The 17,514-nt window shown below is 46.1% G+C and overlaps 2 protein-coding genes across 2 annotated transcripts in view; both read right to left on the reverse strand.

The window, feature by feature from the left end:
- LOC135921240 (secretin receptor-like) overlaps positions 1-17,514 on the reverse strand; it is a 323,541-nt gene that overhangs the window by 211,820 nt on the left and 94,207 nt on the right. The window contains exons 6-10 of the mRNA XM_070531477.1: positions 10,717-10,855; positions 5,245-5,401; positions 3,472-3,532; positions 3,319-3,388; positions 3,141-3,232 (exon numbers count right to left, since the gene is read on the reverse strand). Coding sequence (XP_070387578.1) covers positions 3,141-3,232; positions 3,319-3,388; positions 3,472-3,532; positions 5,245-5,401; positions 10,717-10,855 — 519 coding nt within the window. The remainder of the gene's footprint in view (positions 1-3,140; positions 3,233-3,318; positions 3,389-3,471; positions 3,533-5,244; positions 5,402-10,716; positions 10,856-17,514) is intronic.
- On the reverse strand, positions 13,861-14,811 carry LOC135921241 (uncharacterized; the record flags this gene model as incomplete). Its single annotated transcript, XM_065455555.1, has 1 exon — positions 13,861-14,811. A coding segment is annotated over one exon (951 nt), but the record flags the coding sequence as incomplete, so codon positions are not given.

Consider the following 17,514-nt stretch of genomic DNA (forward strand, 5'->3'; position numbering starts at 1 on the left):
CTACACCCAGATTCCGTAATGCCTCCGTGACTGCTTAGGTTTCGACTGAATCAAACACTTTTTCGTAATCAACGAACACTAGACATAGGGGTTTGTTATACTCCATAAAGGGTACCGTAGAGTAAACACAAGTGCCGAGACTACGCGGCGCATATGTCACATTCCTTGTCCCGTGGCACGATACGATGCTGTTAATGATGACGATGTTTTATTGGCATCCCCTTTAAACGGGGCCATGACAAATAGTCAGCTAGCCTGCTTGAGTTAGCGAGGTCCAGCTACACGGAACATGCAACTGCTACATGCCGGAACACCTGGTAGAATACATCGCAACTGCAATGCAACGTTCGCACGTGATAACCATTTTTTGGTCAACGCCCCATAGTGGGCCGGAGCCTCGCGATAGCTGCGACTGACATCGGCTACGGCGGCTGCGGCGGCGGGCAACATCGCCAACCGAAACGGTTACTGGAATGAACCTGAAAAAGCTTACGCTGTAGAAGTACTCTATGAAAGGCAACATATATCAACGTTCCATCAAGCGCTCCATGAAAGGTAACAACGTGAGAGATAAAGCGTCAGGCCTTCGATACGAGTAGAAACCGCGCACTGTGTAGTCACACAGACTGTCGCCTAGAACTTGCTCTGGATGCACATTTCTCGGCTATTATTACTTGCATCGTGCCTGCAACGCCACCAACCTAAGCTTTCCCGTTGACTTAGTTTCGCTCAAAAATCAAATAGTCCCAATTTTTCTTGACCTATGCGACGATTAGCACTCAACCAACACTTATATTCACTGATTGCTGGTAATACCATATTTTCTTTTCAATTTGCTATCACAAGTACCCCAATTCTGATCCTAATGAAGCCATTAATCCTAATGGAAGTATCAGTTGCCGAGAACTCAAATGAATAATTTTGCTGATCAGCGAATGTTTGCTAAATCACTTTTATTTAGCAATAATAAGGCACGTCTTACGATGTAAGAAATAGAACTTTCGACTTGTCAAGATGTATTCACTTAGAAGGAAGCTTGAAAATGTTTCAAACCCTGAATTATAGCATTCCAGATAGTGCTTCTTACGATTTGAAGTATGAACATAACTGTAACATGACATACGCATTGCGTTGCACAATATCGGATGCGTACAATGGCGCCAGTCTCAGGATTGCTTCAAAGTGCACCACTTTGCGGGCTGAGCGGCTACAATTCTTAAAGGGCCCCTGAAATGGTTCGGACAAATTTTGTAGACGCGTAGGGTACAGCTAAAGTTAATCATTCGCACCACAATTTGAAGCGTCTCATATGCAGAGAGCTACGGACGATTGCAAGTTACGCACCCCCATAGCCATGAATTTTCTCAACTCGTTCGCCGAGCAATCGGGGCTAAGTTCCACCTTCATTGGCTTTGCGCCAAGATAGCACGCCCTGTCGTCGACTTCCGGTTCTCTAGGAACGAGCGCCCGAAGCCTCTCTAATCTCTCCACTAGCTACTTGACAGTCGACCCCAAGCTAGAGCTATCGAAGCAGCGTGGGTTGCGAATATTCTGTCGCAGCGCCGAACGTGTCTTGGTATTGCGGTAACCACAGGGGAGCTGGACGTTTCAACGCATGGGTGGAGGCATAAACTCAAGCTGATGAAGGAACTTTAGCGTAGACGTACATGAGTGGCCTGATCGGTCTGCACGGTCCATCCAGCTGTTGGCGCAGAGCCTAACCAGTGAAACAAAGAGCCATTATTGCCTAATCAAATTTAAACCATCTTAAATATTAAAAAAACAAAGTGTTAACGATTATGCTGATGCGAAAATTTACACCAGCAGCAAAGAATACATTTCGTTACTGCTGCTGTGCATGGTTGAGCTCTGTGCCACCAGGTGGCTGCACCGGGCAGACCATGCACATTTGTGCTTCTGCTCATCTCGCGAAACGTCAGGGTCAAACGGCCAGGCCCTGTCCCCTTGCGCTTGCGTTTACCCGAATACCGGACTCGCGAAACACTATTGTGGTTGTAATCCTCCGGCGTAAAGTAACGGCGGCAAACGCGCAAATCCTGGCGCGGATCGGATAGCGGCAGTCCGATGCGCTGCAGCCACTCCGCTCGTCTGCTGCCTTGCGGAGGGACGCGATGTCGCTGCTTGACATATTACCAGTCGCTACGTTTGCGGCCCACAACCTAACAAGGGCGAATCATGGTGTTTGCGAAAAGACAGAGACGGCCACTGACCGCGGAACTCTCGTAAAAATGAAGCACCATGTAACAAAAGCAGACACGGCTTGCTATGTGCCGGAAGTGCTTAAGTGTAATGAGAAATTGTTCTTGTGCATTCTCTTTCGTTTACTTTCTTTTTACAGAAACAAATGAACTAACCTTTTAACTTATACGAAGAACATTTGCTCACCATAAAGTTGGAAAATTTATCGATCACGCGCCCTGGGCAGCCAATCGGATAGCTCGCCCTACTAGCGTCATTAGGGCAATTTACGTCAAATGGTTATAGGCGGCAGAAAATTCAGCCCAGCGGTGTGCTGCGATCGGCAGCGATACACAATTTTGAAATTTTATAATAAATTAAATGCTATACGCGGAGCACTTAGAGGCAGCAATTAATGATCAGGAGCACCTACTCTAACGACTCAGTATAGGTTTGTACAAAATCGTCAAAATCATTTCTGGTTCCTGTTAAATGAGAACGTTTGTGCTGAAGTGATCTAATTAAAGACAGTGAGAATTTGTTAAACACTCAATCGTGCATTTTTAATTCTAGTGCCATTATAGTCCGCCTCTTCGAGTAATACAAATTGAGGAATAGAAATGTGACATCTGTGAGCGGTAGTAATTAAAAAGACACCTGTTATAACAACGGAGCTTGGCCAGAGAAACCACCTTCAGTAAGTAGGGCAACCCGATACAAGACAGACGCCTCTTCGTCCCCCATTGCACAAAAAGAAAGATAGTGCACTCCAAGTAATAACATAATGACATATTTAAGATTGAGCATATGGTTTCGTCATACCCACCCTGGCATGACGTCCCCAGCATTAGAGCAGTAACACCATTTCTAGCAGGCACAATTATTTTACGTAGCGGTAATTTGAAGTATAGGTAGGGTCGCAACATTCTGAAACTACTCACCTGTACCGATATTTACGCGCCTGTAGAGTCTGCGTTGTGAACAGTTTAACGAAAAGAACTCGTGTGATATTTACAAACAGAATAAAGCTGACCTGCAAAGAAACAGAGAAAGATATGAGAATTTTTTTTAACATCTCAACTGCTTGTATGTAAATGACAATTCAAATAATTCACATACGATGATAGATATGGTGATCGGTCCTCTAATTATCCAAAAATACGACTTCGTGTCATTTGTTGTCCAGCACCTGAAATGAAGATGATCAAATTAGAAAAAACAAAAGATAGCACATACCTACAGCTGCTTATTAACTTTTTCTGTCCCACTTACAGTATGTCCTCCAGCGTCGCTCTGACAATAATCCAAGGCACCAAAAAAATAACTGGAAGGCCTGCAACATTTCAAAAAGCCTTTAGAAAAGCGCGACCGTTTTTTCCCAAAAATGTACAGTCTGCTCCATGTTAAACTGTCCATAATTTTAATAACAAGGCTACGTTAATTATGCAAACTCTCTTGCATTGCTGGTTTGTTCGCTTCAGTGGACACAATTTTAGCGAGCAAGTTCAGTCAGTAAGGAGACGACTAACAAATATTTGTTATTGACATTTTAATTATCTTGATTTTCATTGACACTGCATTAAAAATTTTTATACACTCGTAGTCGAAGGCAACACTATTTTATTTGACAGCTCTAAACGGTTCTATAGCAAAGCTGTCAAGTCGACTTCCAGAACCATTTTAGTACGGCTGTAGGCGTGCTCGGTATAAAATGTCAATAAAACAGCAGCCGACAATGCAACCTACGTCACAGCATCAAAATTTTCTGATGAAACATCATTATTTATGCATTATAGCCACTTAATATCGGTAATTTAAATTTATTGACGCAAATTCGGTAACTCCGCAAATAACCACCCAAAGTCTTATGTAACTTCTTATGTAAGCATTGTGAATCCCTGCACTTCAGTGGCAAATACATCGGCACAGTGATTAATATCAATCTTATTTACAAATATGGGCGCTCCTAAAAAAATTCCATATCGTGCATTGAATTCATTAAATGACTCTTGACAGCGACGCTTATTATCCGGGGCTCAGTACTCTGGCTGTTCCAGCGTTTCTTCAGCCCACTCATATTAGCACTGTTCTAACACGAACTACAGTCTTCCTGGCGAAAAAACAACATCCACATGGCTTTAAAAAATATTGACTATACGGACTAAAGCCACTAAACACATAGGAGATTTCAGTGTAACTCAAAACGAATAATCAGTTGTGTGATGAAGCACGGCGAAAATAAACGTGAGATTCGTTTACTGATTAAGTATGAAAGAGCGGCGCAAACGAAAGCGAGCAACAAGGGCTTCGTCTTGGCCGTGCTTGTCCTTAATGAACAGCCTGCCCAGTTTTCTATCCTGTACAGAAACTCGGGAAAGAAATACACAGCTAATGTGCCTACGTAAATCATCAGTGTAGAAGACGGATTAGGAAGGAAGAAATAGGGAGATGTTGCGTGCGTCAATAAAGCGAGTGAAAGAATCCTATCAGTCGTTGAGGGACTGAAGGAAAGACGTGTTCGCAGAAAGAGCGAAACAAGCAAAAAAGGGACGCTGCAGACCTGAAACAGGTTCCACAACGCCTCTGAAGAAAACAGTTCGACATATGCACTGCGGCATGCGTATTGAACTTAAGATGGCACAAGCAATGGGCATAAACAGTAATTGTTGGCGTAGGGCAGACCTGGGCCAAATGCCGCTCTCTGTCTGCCTGCCTCTGAAAACCTGAGCGTCGGTCGAATGGCGCTCAGTTTATTCATCTACTGCGGTAAACTAAAATTATCTTCAACACTCATATCGTTTTCACAACAGAATAGTGCCTGTAAGAGAAAGAAAAAAACACGATATTTATTGATGCGGACAGAATTTGCTCCAGCAAATTCAGCCGAGCGCATTGCATCATGCGGCTCCCGGAGAAAGGCAATCGCTCACCCTTGTTCATGCACAGTGAGTTGGTACATAGAGCTCAGCGAACGAGAAACTCTCCTGTCGTAAGTTTTTCCTTAGGTCGGTTACGAACATCAAGAGAACCCTTTGGAGGACCCACCCCATCCGAGGGTGACGTATCGCAGTATGCTGGAGCTGTCCGTGAAGAAGGCGAGAAAGACGAGGCTGTGAAGGTAGAGGCCCTCCATGAGGATCCAGCAGTAGTTGGCCATGAGCACGTAATGCCAGAAGCTGGTGAACACCTTACAGTCGACGTTCTGCACACAAGCAACGACACCGCGATGGGGCACACCACTTTCTAGGTACATTATTTGCTCCACGAGGGCAGCGCAATGGCTGCGTCGCGTCTTCTGTATAGCAGTTCTCTTACGATGGCCGGTTAAATATACAGTTGAAACTCGAGTTGTCGAAGTGATGACGACGCGCGAATTATTTCGCAATGTCCGGAAGTTCGTTAAATCAAGAAAGGAATTTTTCGGTCCTTCAAAAAATCAAATTGTAGTGTAGCGACACGCAAAAGCTACCGCGGCATTGTATTTGCGGCTAATCGAACCATCTGTCGCATAAACCATGAAAAAATTACAGGGTCTCTCAAAATCTCTCTTAGGAGGTGAACAGCCAAAGCCTATTCTTCTCCCTCTTACCATTCGCCTCCTCCTTTTTGCCTCTCCTCTTTCTCTTCTTTCTTTTAGTCATTACTGCTCACTATAAGCATTTTTAGTCATTTGTAATCAATTGTGGTTACGACAAGCCGTCGTTCGACACGTTGGTCATATCGTAGTCATTACAAGTTATGCCTGTCATTATTAGTCATTACTGGTCATTAGTAATCATGTTAGTGATTTCTAATCAATTGTAGTCGTTACAAGTTGTCGTTAACATATTGTTCATTTTGTAGTCAGTACAAGTCATCACAAGTCATTTCAGTCATTCTTAATCTTTGCTGCTCCCTACAGAGAATTTTTAGTCATTTGTAATCAGTTGTGGTCATTACAAGCCGTCGTTAGACATACTGCTTATTTTGTAGGCATTAGTAGTCATTACAAGTCATTATTACTCATTTTAGTCATTACTACTAATTAGTAGACATTTTTAGTGATTTCTAATGGATTGTGGTCATTACAAGCCGTTGTCAGACATAATAGTTATTTAGAAATCATTAGTAGTCATTACAAGTCATTAGTAGTCATGACTAGTCATTATTAACCTCTACAAATCTATTATAACGTTATCATTCACTAACTGGCACTATCAGTTTTCATTCTCAATCTGTCTTTAATTTGTCTTCATATGGCGTGACGACGCTGCGGCGGACACTCCGGTGGTCAGGTCTGCTGACACAAACTTCCCAATGAGCCGAGAAAGGCTTTCGCCTTAGTAGCGAAAGCAAACACCGCCGCCCCTACCGAGGCGGTGTTGAGCCTGCTGTTCCGTGTATGGCTGTGGCGTGCACCGTCGTCAAAATAAAGTTAGGGCCGTGATCAGGGCAACCGGATGTTTTAACGCGATTGCTTTAGAGAGCGCGCTCGAAGAAAAACCCGTCTCCGTCACAATTAGAGAGAGTTTAGCGCTTTTTACCTCATTGATTTCAGGAAAAACTTCGTTAAATTGAGTTCAGCCAAGTTAGTTTCGTTAATACGGGTTGATGAAAACATTGACCCCTAGGGCACCTGCCGGGGAATGAAAAATATTTCGTTAGATCAGGAACTTCGTAAAATCAGTTTTGGTTAGATCGAGTTTTAACTGTACCTAAGTCATTGTAAACGTTGTTAAGCTATAACTTGAGGGTTAAGCGAACAAAGATTGAACGGAGAAACTAAATCACTTTGAGGAACAATAGAAATATACCCGTGAAGAAGGGGAGGCAACACTATGGTTTTGAATAATTTGGAAGCTAAACATGCTAGATATTGCGCAAGATATTGTCCATGCGTGCACTGTGCGCTTAGGTAACTCACAAGACCGACGCGGCGGAGACTACAGCTCTTCTGATGAGTGTCTACTGATAAGCGTGCGTCGCCTCGTTCACGCTTCCTCTGAGTAGGTCCCTCTACGTCACTTTCGTGTTCCTCCTGTAATGAAGCAGACGCGCCTCTGTTTATGCGCCGACTGACGAGGAAGACGAAGGACCGTGCCTTGATCGTGAGTGAGCCCCGTGCTACGGACAGCCCTTGCAGTGCCTTTATGTAGCGGTCCACAGCGTTGTGAACGACAATACACCTCATCGCATTTGGTGGAGGTTGCTGAGATCCTTCGCCTCGTCCTGGAGCTGCGCACTCGAACCCTGCCTACAAGATCACCGTGCACTATGCCTGATCCCGCCACCTCGTTGCCTGCACCACCGGCTGCCACTGTCATCTGCGCCGGCGTCCCTCGTCAACGCGATGCACCCATCTTCAGTGGGAGCGCCGAACACGACGTTAAAGACGGGATGTCATCGTACGAACGTGTAAGCGCCCATAACAAATGGGATGACCAGTCTAAGCTGACACGCGTGCCTTTCTACCTCGCCGACTTAGCCAAACTTTGGTTCTTCAACCGCGAATCCGACTTTACAAGCTGGTCCGCGTTTAAAACTCTTTTTGCCGAAGTGTTTGATCGCCCAGCTGTGTGTAAGCTGCGCGCTGAACAGCTCCTACGCCAGCGCGCACAGCAGCCTGGAGAGGCATTCCTTAGCTACATCGAGGATGTTCTGGATTTGTGCAAGCGGGTAAATCCCAGCATGTCAAAGGATGACAAGATCAAACATATCCTCAAGGGCATCGAGGATGGCGCATTCCAGATGTTGCTGGCCAAAAGTCCAACTAGCGCATCCGTCCTCATTAACCTCTGTCAGAGCTTTGACCAGCTGCGCCGCCAACGTGCCACCGCCGGCAAAACATTCAGAACGCCATTTTCGTCTCGAGCATCGCGCTTTCTTCCGACATGACCAACTCGACCCTCTCACAACATATCAAAGATTTTATTCGTGAAGAGGTGGCCAGGCAGCTCTCGCTGCTGCCTCACAGCGACGCACCTACGGCAGCTTTGCCTCCAATGCTGCAGCACGCCATCCGGATTCAGATATCCAAAGCGCTTCCTGCAGCTCCTCCAACCCCCCCACTCAATCCTATGAGTGTACCGCTGTCCAATACCGACTTTGTCACTCATCCTACGTCGCTCCCACTCAGTTATGCAGCCGTGGTTGCACGGCCACCTGCGCCGACAGCTTCATTTTCATCGCCTGTGCATCCGGCTTCATTTCCAGTTGCCCGACCATCACCACAGCTTTTCGTCCCACAGAGACGTGGCGCACTATCGACAGCCGGCCTATCTGCTTCGCCGGCGGTATTGCTGGCCAGGTGGCGCGCTTCTGTCGCCGACGCGCCCCAACTACGTGTACCGCCTTTGACACGTCCAGCTACGTGCCGCAATACGCCGCCATGCCTCCATTTTCACCGCGACGTCTTGATACTGATCGCCGGTCAGAAACTCGGCGTTCCCCTTCCCCTCGTCGCCGTTCGATTTCACCCCTGCGTCGTCGAGCTCCCACTGAAGAGGGAAACTGACTGGTGCAGTTCTCGAAGCAAGAACTGCAAATACATCGACGTTTTCAAGACCTCATTCTTCGCCGCAAAATGTTATTACTGTTTTTGTAGAGGGAGTACCCGCAGTGGCACTATTCGATACCGGAGCAGCCGTTTCCGTCATTCACGAGAACGTTTGTCGCAAATTACGAAAAGTGACTACAGCGCCCTCTGGCCTGGTGCTCGCCACTGCCAGTGCGCAGTGAATTCACCCTTCAGTTGTACGCACGGCCCGTGTCGTCATCAACGACGTTCTCTACATAATCGAGTGTTTCGTGCTACTATCAAGCTGTCATTGACTGTTCGCATGCACAAGTGTCGTTTTTACGACAATGTGAATCACTGCTGACCAGCTCTCATCACTTTGCCGACAAACTCATTGTTAATGCCGACACAACCATACCTCCTGAGTCATCGAAGGCTGTTGTCCTGTCGTCTGATGCCGCATCTGACGCCACTGTAGTGTTCACGCCGTCCAATTTGTTTGCTCAGCGCAAAGGCATTGTTCATCCGTTTGCAGTGCTTACTATAACATCTGGGTCAACTGTGATTCTGGTCACCAACTACTACCAGTACCGGATCAGCCTACTGCGTGGGGAGACCGTAGGATACTTCGAGGCGGTCGACTACGTTGACGATCTCGATGTTCCTACCGACTCCCTCCATCACGTTACGCCATCGCTTCGGTCTCCGGCTCATCACTTTCAGTGAGTTTTAACAACGCCATCGACCCTGCTCTTTCGCCACCTCATCGCCGCCAACTACTCGCTCTCCTTCACAAGTATGTCTCTTCTTTCGACTGTAATCAGACGTTAGTGGGCCATGCCACCGATGTTTCTCACACCATCGAAAACGGTTCCCACTCCCCCTTGCGACAGCGCCCGTATCGTGTGTCCGTCGAAGAGCGCTGAATCATTACGGAGCAAGTGGACGACGTGCTCAAACGTAGAGTCATCCATCCCTCTTAAAGTCCTTGGTCTTCACCTGTCGTATTGGTGAGGAAAAAAAGATGGCTTCATTCGCTTTCGTGTCTACTACAGACGCCTAAACAAGATAACGAGAAAAGACGTTTATCCACTGCCTCAGATCGATGACGCCCTCGACTGTGTACAAGGCACAGAATATTTCAGTTCCTTGGATCTGCGCTCTGGGTACTGGCAAGTTCCTATGGCGGAACCTGACCTTCCGAGTCCGAAAACTGCATACGTTATACCGATGGCCTCTACGAGTTTAACGTCATGCCATTCGGGCTGTGTAACGCGCCTGCTACTTTTGAGCGTATGATGGACACCATCCTTCGTGGCCACAAATGGAAGACATGTTTATGTTACCTCGAAGACGTCGCCGTCTTCTCAACCGATTTTCTGACACACCTCGCTCACCTGCATGAGATTCTGACCTGTCTCGCATCTGCCGGCCTACAGCTTAACCCCCAAAAATGACGTTTTGCTGCGAGCAAGCTAACCATCTTGGTTCACGTTATCTCAAAAGACGGCGTCCTCCCGGCGGACCCAGACAAGCTCCGCGTCGTTGCAGACTTCCCAAAGCCCACGTCTATCAAAACCATGAGAAGTTTTATTGGTTGTGCTCCTATTTTCGTCGCTTCGTACGCAATTTCGCATCCATCATGGATCCCTTGACAAGTTTACTTTCCGCCAGTAACGGGATAGCAGCGTGGTCACCTGAGTGTGATGCAGCATTTCAGCAGTTGCACCACTTGACCTCACCAACGATTCTTCGCCACTACGATCCTAATGCTCCCACGGAAGTTCATACTGACGCCAGCGGAGTTAGCATTCTCCTTTCAGCGTACTCAATGGAATGACACGATCAGGGGATCAGTAGAGTTGCCATCGCCAGCAAACGACAACAACTAAACTCAAACAATTTCAAGCGTCAGATGTTTGTGGGCCATGAGAAAAAATTAACAGGCTATCTGGAAGTCTGGAAACTATTTGTGCAATTCCTGCCAGTGCAGAGCACGATAAGATGCGCAAGCCACTTACGTTCTGACTGAAGTCCATGTCTGGGCTGAGTCCCACGCCGTCCACGAAGATGGCATCCTTAACGAGCACAGCCAATGCCCGAAAGATGAAAGACATGAAGAGGTGCAGATGAAGGTTGTTCCGAGGGCAGCGTAACTTCCTGCAGGACACAAAAATTCAACACAGAAAATAGAAAATAATCTTGCATAACAGAAATACACAAGTGCGAACTACTGGTGGATTGGAATAGTCTTCAGTGCAAAGAAGAGGCCGAAAAGAAATAAGTGCTTTAACAGGTATGCCTTAAGTACTCCCATCCGTTCACCGGCAGCAGCAAGGCCCAATCGCCCTCTCTAACCTGTGATACACTATCACCGTGGTCGTCCAAGTCTCCTTATCATCCTGGCTTTGTTTCTTCTGGTCGTTTTCAATGGTAAGTTTGTGGGGTTTCGTGGGCTCACAGAGGTTGTATGACGCGGTTCCATTGCGCTGCGTTTCCGAGGGGTCCGTATCCCTCTCCTCCCTGCTTGGACAGGATGGCAGCGGGTCATAAATTCGGCTGTCATCCGGCCCACGGGAAAGTCAACGGGTTTCTCACATTGGCCGACTTCTGGCGGGATTCGGGCTCTGGTACGCAGTGCACCGGCTTCACAGTGCATCAGCACCTTCTTTGACGGCACGCGGAAAAGGCGAGTACCCGTCTCTGATAAATGTTTGAAAAGCGAACGGTCCACGCGCACGATTCGTTCGCTCCAAGCACGATTGAAAGCGCTGCAATACGATAGCGCATGAGCGCAGTCAGGTGGTTTTATTTCGTATTTCGCGCACTTTCTTTAAACAGTGAAACAAAAAATCACCACGGAGTATGTACCTTGTCACAAGAAACTGGATGGGTCGTTTGTGAACCCCCTCTGCATATGTACCAAAGCGCACTTGGTCCTAAAGTGAAGAGTAAATGTTTTGCAGATCTGATCTTAGTTAATTAACTATAATAACTGAAATTTCGGCATGCATAATGACTAGAAGCGCGAGAAACACAGGGACAGTTGAACGGAAGACCAGGCAGGATAAGCGCTAACTTCAAACTAAAGTTTATTTTCAGAAAACCACTCGTATTTATGTGTCGACATGGACTATAAGCAAAATACAACAATGTGCAAGCGCGCTCCAAACCTCCCATAAACTTGTAAAATTTGATCGTGACACGGATATGAGCATTAAAATTTCATTATGGGGTTTTACGTACCGAAATCACTTTCTGATAATGGGGCACGCCGTAATGGAGGACTCCAGAAATTTTGACCGCCTAGGATTCTTTGACGTGCACCTAAAGCTATGTACATGGATGTTTTCGCATTTCGCTGTAGGCGAAATGCGGCCGCCGTGGCCGGGATTAGATGCCGCGACCTCATGCTCAGCAGCCCAACACCATAGCCACTGATCAACCACGACGGGTACGGATATGCGCAAAAAACACATGTATGATATATGCAATGGAACTGCGTCTGTATTCTGCACCGCCTACCCGCCGTGGTTGCTCAGTGGCTATGGTGTTGGGCTGCTGAGCACGAGGTCGCGGGATCGAATCCCGGCCACGGCGGCCGCATTTCGATGGGGGCGAAATGCGAAAACACCCGTGTACTTAGATTTAGGTGCACGTTAAAGAACCCCAGGTGGTCAAAATTTCCGGAGTGCTCCACTACGGCGTGCCTCATAATCAGAAAGCGGTTTTGGCACGTAAAACCCCAAATATTATTATTCTGCACCGCCTGCGCGAATTTAGCCTTTCCTTCAAGACATCCCTATACCAATTCTAGCCCTCACGGAGGCTGGTCTCCCAAATGGCACGACGATCCCGGGATAGGTCAAACACAGCAATCCAATTATACCGTCATTTGCAAATGGCAGTGCAATCATATAGATCAGGCGCGAAATACCTCACGTCACCTTACCAGTGAAAGACCTTTGTTCTGTATGCTTGGAGGTCACCGCTGTGCTAGTGGGCCTAGGAAACCGAAAACTCTGAGTGGTGTCGGTGTATGTGAGTCCACGAAGGAGGCGTTTCCAAGGAGGCGTTTCTAAAGGACATTTGGATTCGTTTCCCCTCACCTAAAATAATCTGTGGGGACTTTAACGCACATCATTCGCTTTGGGGAGATGAGATTGTAAATTTTCGAGGCAAGGAACTTGTCGATGCCGTAGATGCTACTGACTTATGTGTGGCGAACGATGGCAAACCGACTTTTTTCAGGCCACCAGATTCATGGAGTGCCATAGACCTCGTGTTACACTTTGCAGACCTTTTGGTATCATCGACAATGGCCCCAAACAGGGTGGGCGGCGACACATTTCCCAGTCTTCACAAACATCATCATCATCGGATTTCACGCTCCTGGTCAACAATTCTGTACTGTAACACGCCGGGACACATACAGAGAAGCGTTGGATGAATCCCCTGGTGAGCTGTTCGCAGATATGTTGCGTAGGAAGAGGTAGGTTACTTCCCTGTTTAAACTGCCAGGTCACTTACCTACTCCTGAATTGAAACTAAAGAATCTGCGCGCAGCACGTAGGAGAGCAGAACAGAAACTAATGAGAAACGTGGCGCTGGTGTCTGCATGCATGTGCGAAACTGTCTCAACGTGAAGTGTGTTGAGAAATTCTCGTGTGTAACTAATGATTGTGAAGTGCTGTCAATCCCCAGTTGAAAAACACAACAGGAAATTTGAACAGTCTGTCGTATTTTGGGACGTTGTTTCTGTAGTTCTGTTGCCTGTAGTTCTGTTGCCTGTAGTTCTGTTGTCTGTAGTTCTGTTGTCTGTAGTTCTGTTGTCTGTAGTGTGACGTCCTGTAGTAGAAAGTTCTGTAGTTCTTGATCAATATTTAATTAAAAATTGACAGAGACGTCCGTAAGGTTATGTAAATTTGTTAGTACAAAAAAGAAAAACATAAAAGTAAAAAAAAAATTAAAAAAAACGTCTTCGCCTAGGATTCGAACATGTGACCTCACGATTCCCAGCCCGGCCTCTTACCACTGCACCACCGCTGACTTTTTTTTTTTCTTTATTGCATGGAATTATCGGTACTGTCAAACCAACGCAGTTACATTATATATGAACATACAAGAGAAACAAATTCACAGATAGTATACAGTCCAATGACAGTTCAAAATTCTGGCAAACAAACACAAGCGTTCAGGTGTGAAATCCATTCAGGGACGGGATCATATGTAAGCACCACACTACGGACTTCAGCAGTCTCTTCACGGAAGATAGACCTTGTCGAGCGAGGTGGCTCGGCATGTCTGTCGATCATTCGACTTCTCCATAATGAATAAAGTCCTAATAACATAAACAAATCATATGGTGTATTACTGGCTGTATTTTTGAAAGGAAGGAACCGGATACCATAACATGTGAGAGGAAAGTCTTTTTTGACAGTTCTTTGTAAAATGTCCCAAAAAAGAAATGCGTCACGACAAAGTATAAAGCAATGTTCTATTGTCTCGGGTTGATTGCAAAGCCTACAATTTGTATTCCAGGGTACATACAGTCCTTTTTCCTGAAGCCACGTTTTAACTGGCAGTGTGGAAGTGTGCAGCTTAAAGAAAAACGTTTTCGCTGCTGGCGCAATGCACATTCTACGGACACGGCAAAGAACATCTTGACCAAATAGAGACAGATACGGCTTTCGGTACAGAGGTTCAGGGAAAAGGTTATCTATAAGTGCTACGTTTAGCGACGTTCGATTAGCGGTAAACAAATATTCAAGGGTGAATCTGGCTTTTAAGAATGAAATAGTGTCGACAAGTTCCTTTAGGAAGCCCCATAGCGGTAGTTCTTGAGCAAAGTTTGTCGTGACAAATAGAAAGGGTAGGTGTGACGCAAGACGAGCTCGATTAACTGCGAGAAGGAATGGATGATGGACATTTTTAAGGTAAAATAAGCGCATGACCAATTGTCGCACAAATAAATGCACAAGACCCAGGCCTCCCTTTTCAAGCGGGAGAAAAAGGTTGTCCCTTCTCATAGCTTCCCATGATGAATGCCAAATAAAACATGCAAATATTCTATGAAATGCCTGGACATGGACACGTGAGCAGTGCAAGACCTGCAGAACATGCTTTTCAAGTGTACGTTTTGGCTATGTGAATAGTACGACGTGCTGATGCGCTGATGTTTACATTTGCATTTTGAGAGCCAAGGTCCGCTATCACTCCACGGCGTCAAGTGCCGCATTTCTAGAAGCGCAAGCGTGTTCGTATCATCGACAAGTACATCGTGCAGTGCTAGAACATCGATTTTGATGTACGATATCCATATCAAATAAGGAATTCAGAAATAGGCAACGTTGACTTTTAGGGTTATTACTGCTAGTTTCGACAGTAGTCTCTCGTTCTTTACACTTTTGAGCGCGCATATAATTCGTGTGTTCAATGCAAAATAGCTACATAAACATTCGTGGATGAGAGTTCTTTCTGACAGCGTACTGGCTTCTCACGGCAGCACTGTACCAGATTAATGAGACACGAGCGAGACAGCTTTTCACGCAACTTTGTGGAACAACCCAAATCTTCTTTTCTGCTTCACATAAAGCTTGTGAAATATTCCTGGGAAATTAACTAATGTGTCAGTGTAACAGCACATGTAAGTCCACAGGCCTGTGTGCCACATCTTACCAAAAAAAAAACGGATACGCAGCCATTCCCGCAGATGATATGATTTTGATCAGCGGCCGATTTTGAAGGGGCCGGTAGGGCGTTGCTGGTGCCGCGTCGTCACGGCACAATTATAACTATTCGCCACGTCGACTTTATTACCGGTGTCGGTGCCATCAGCATTGCCGGCTTCAGAGAAGCGCGATTGAATACCGCGCAAGAGAAAAGTACAGTGTACACCACCGATGCGAAAACATACAATTTTAAAGGACCGCGACGGAAAGCGCTTCTGTTGCGACTTCGGAACTCTTGGCCGTCGCCACCGAATGTTTCTGCTGCGACGTCAGAATTGGTGCCGTAACGTCGGAATCGCTGTCAGGATATAACACTGTTGTTCCGACTTCAGAACTCTTGTTGTCGCGACAGAATGCTTCTGTTGCGAAATCAGAATTTCTGTCGTAATGTCAGAAATGTCTCCCAATTAAGAAATGTCAACAATTTCTGTCGTACAACAGAATTTCTGTAGTTGCGACAGGAATTCCTTTTGTCTTTTTCAACAAGGCACTACAGAAGCTTGTCGCATCACACAATTTTGAGTGCACTTCTGTTGTCATCATTGGGTACATGTTGCGGCGATAGGTTTCCGTTGTGGAACAGTTCTCTGTAGTACAACAGAAGTTTGTCCATTACTTCAGGAACACTTCTGTTATGACAACTGGGGGCCTGTTACAATGATAGGCTTCTGTCGTACAACAACATTTTTCTGTAGTACAACAGAAGTTGGTCGCATTACTTCAGGAACACTTCTGTTGTGACAATTGGGGGCCTGTTGCCACAATAGGTTTCTGTAGTATTTCAACAGCTCTCTGTAGCACTACAGAAGTTTTTCGGGTTACTTCAGGAACATTTCTGTTGGGACAACAGGGTGCCTGTAGTGATGACAATTTTTTCTGTAGTACTACAAAAATCTGTTGTAGAGCTTCAGCTTTCTGTTGTAACAACAGACATACGACAGACTGTACTTCTGTAGTAGCAACAACAAATGTCTGTTGTACATCAGAAAAGTCTGTCGCTCCATCAGGAATCTGTAGTTACTACAGAAAAATCCTGTTGTACAACAGAAATTTCTGTAGTACTACAAAAATCTGTTGTAGAGCTTCAGCTTTCTGTTGTAACAACAGACATACGACAGACTGTACTTCTGTAGTAGCAACAACAAATGTCTGTTGTACATCAGAAAAGTCTGTCGCTCCATCAGGAATCTGTAGTTACTACAGAAAAATCCTGTTGTACAACAGGAATTTCTGTAGTACTGAACACAACCTCTGTTGTCATTTTCAACTGGGTCACTCACGCGCGTACGGTTTACTCTGTTTTTTACCGTCCACCGAATGGAAATTCCGATTGTTTTTTTGCTATTCCTTCAAAGGCTTCTCGTTTACACTTCTGGAGCCGAATCTTATAACGGTTCGGAATACGAACCGTTCGCTTCGCCGCTTACGTCACTAGATGTGCCACTCCCAAGCCGGCGGTGGAAGAAGGGGAGGACGCGACCAATAGATGAGAGGGTGCCACCTCTGAAGTGTACGTCATTATATGACGAGCTAATCGAGGAATTGCAGAATGTTTCCGCTTGCTAAACAAATGTAAAACATAAATTTAATGTTATACGCCAAGTTATGAAGTATAAACGTGTGGTGCCGGGCGTTTACGCAATGCAGAAGTAATTTATTAATGTCCTTCTTTTTTATTCTCAGCCGACAGGCGGTATCGCAAGCGTAAATGAGTTGGCAGAGCGCAGCGCTATGTCGTATGCTACCAGGAGCTCGCAGGACGCACGCAACAGGAACGCACTGCCGGCACCTCTCAAGTAGCGAGCGCGACAAAACCGTGAACTGGTTCTTAGGGACACCTTTAGTAGCCGACTATATCAATTTTCTATCTTTTTTCGCCCTTCGTCATCGGCTCGGACATGACTCGCTCGCCGCCGCGCTGCCACTGTCCCTGCGATAAGCCCCACGGCGCGTCGCGTGATAAAAGCAATGGAACTTGAAATCGAACATTACGATACACGGACCCTGCATTGCCTGCGCGAAGTCAAATCGAATAGTGTGGTGCTGACGGTGCGCGCTGTGCCGTAAAATTGAGTAACAAAGTGCGGC

This window comes from Dermacentor albipictus, chromosome 1, assembly GCF_038994185.2.
Source record: "Dermacentor albipictus isolate Rhodes 1998 colony chromosome 1, USDA_Dalb.pri_finalv2, whole genome shotgun sequence".
Taxonomy (NCBI): Eukaryota; Metazoa; Arthropoda; class Arachnida; order Ixodida; family Ixodidae; genus Dermacentor; species Dermacentor albipictus.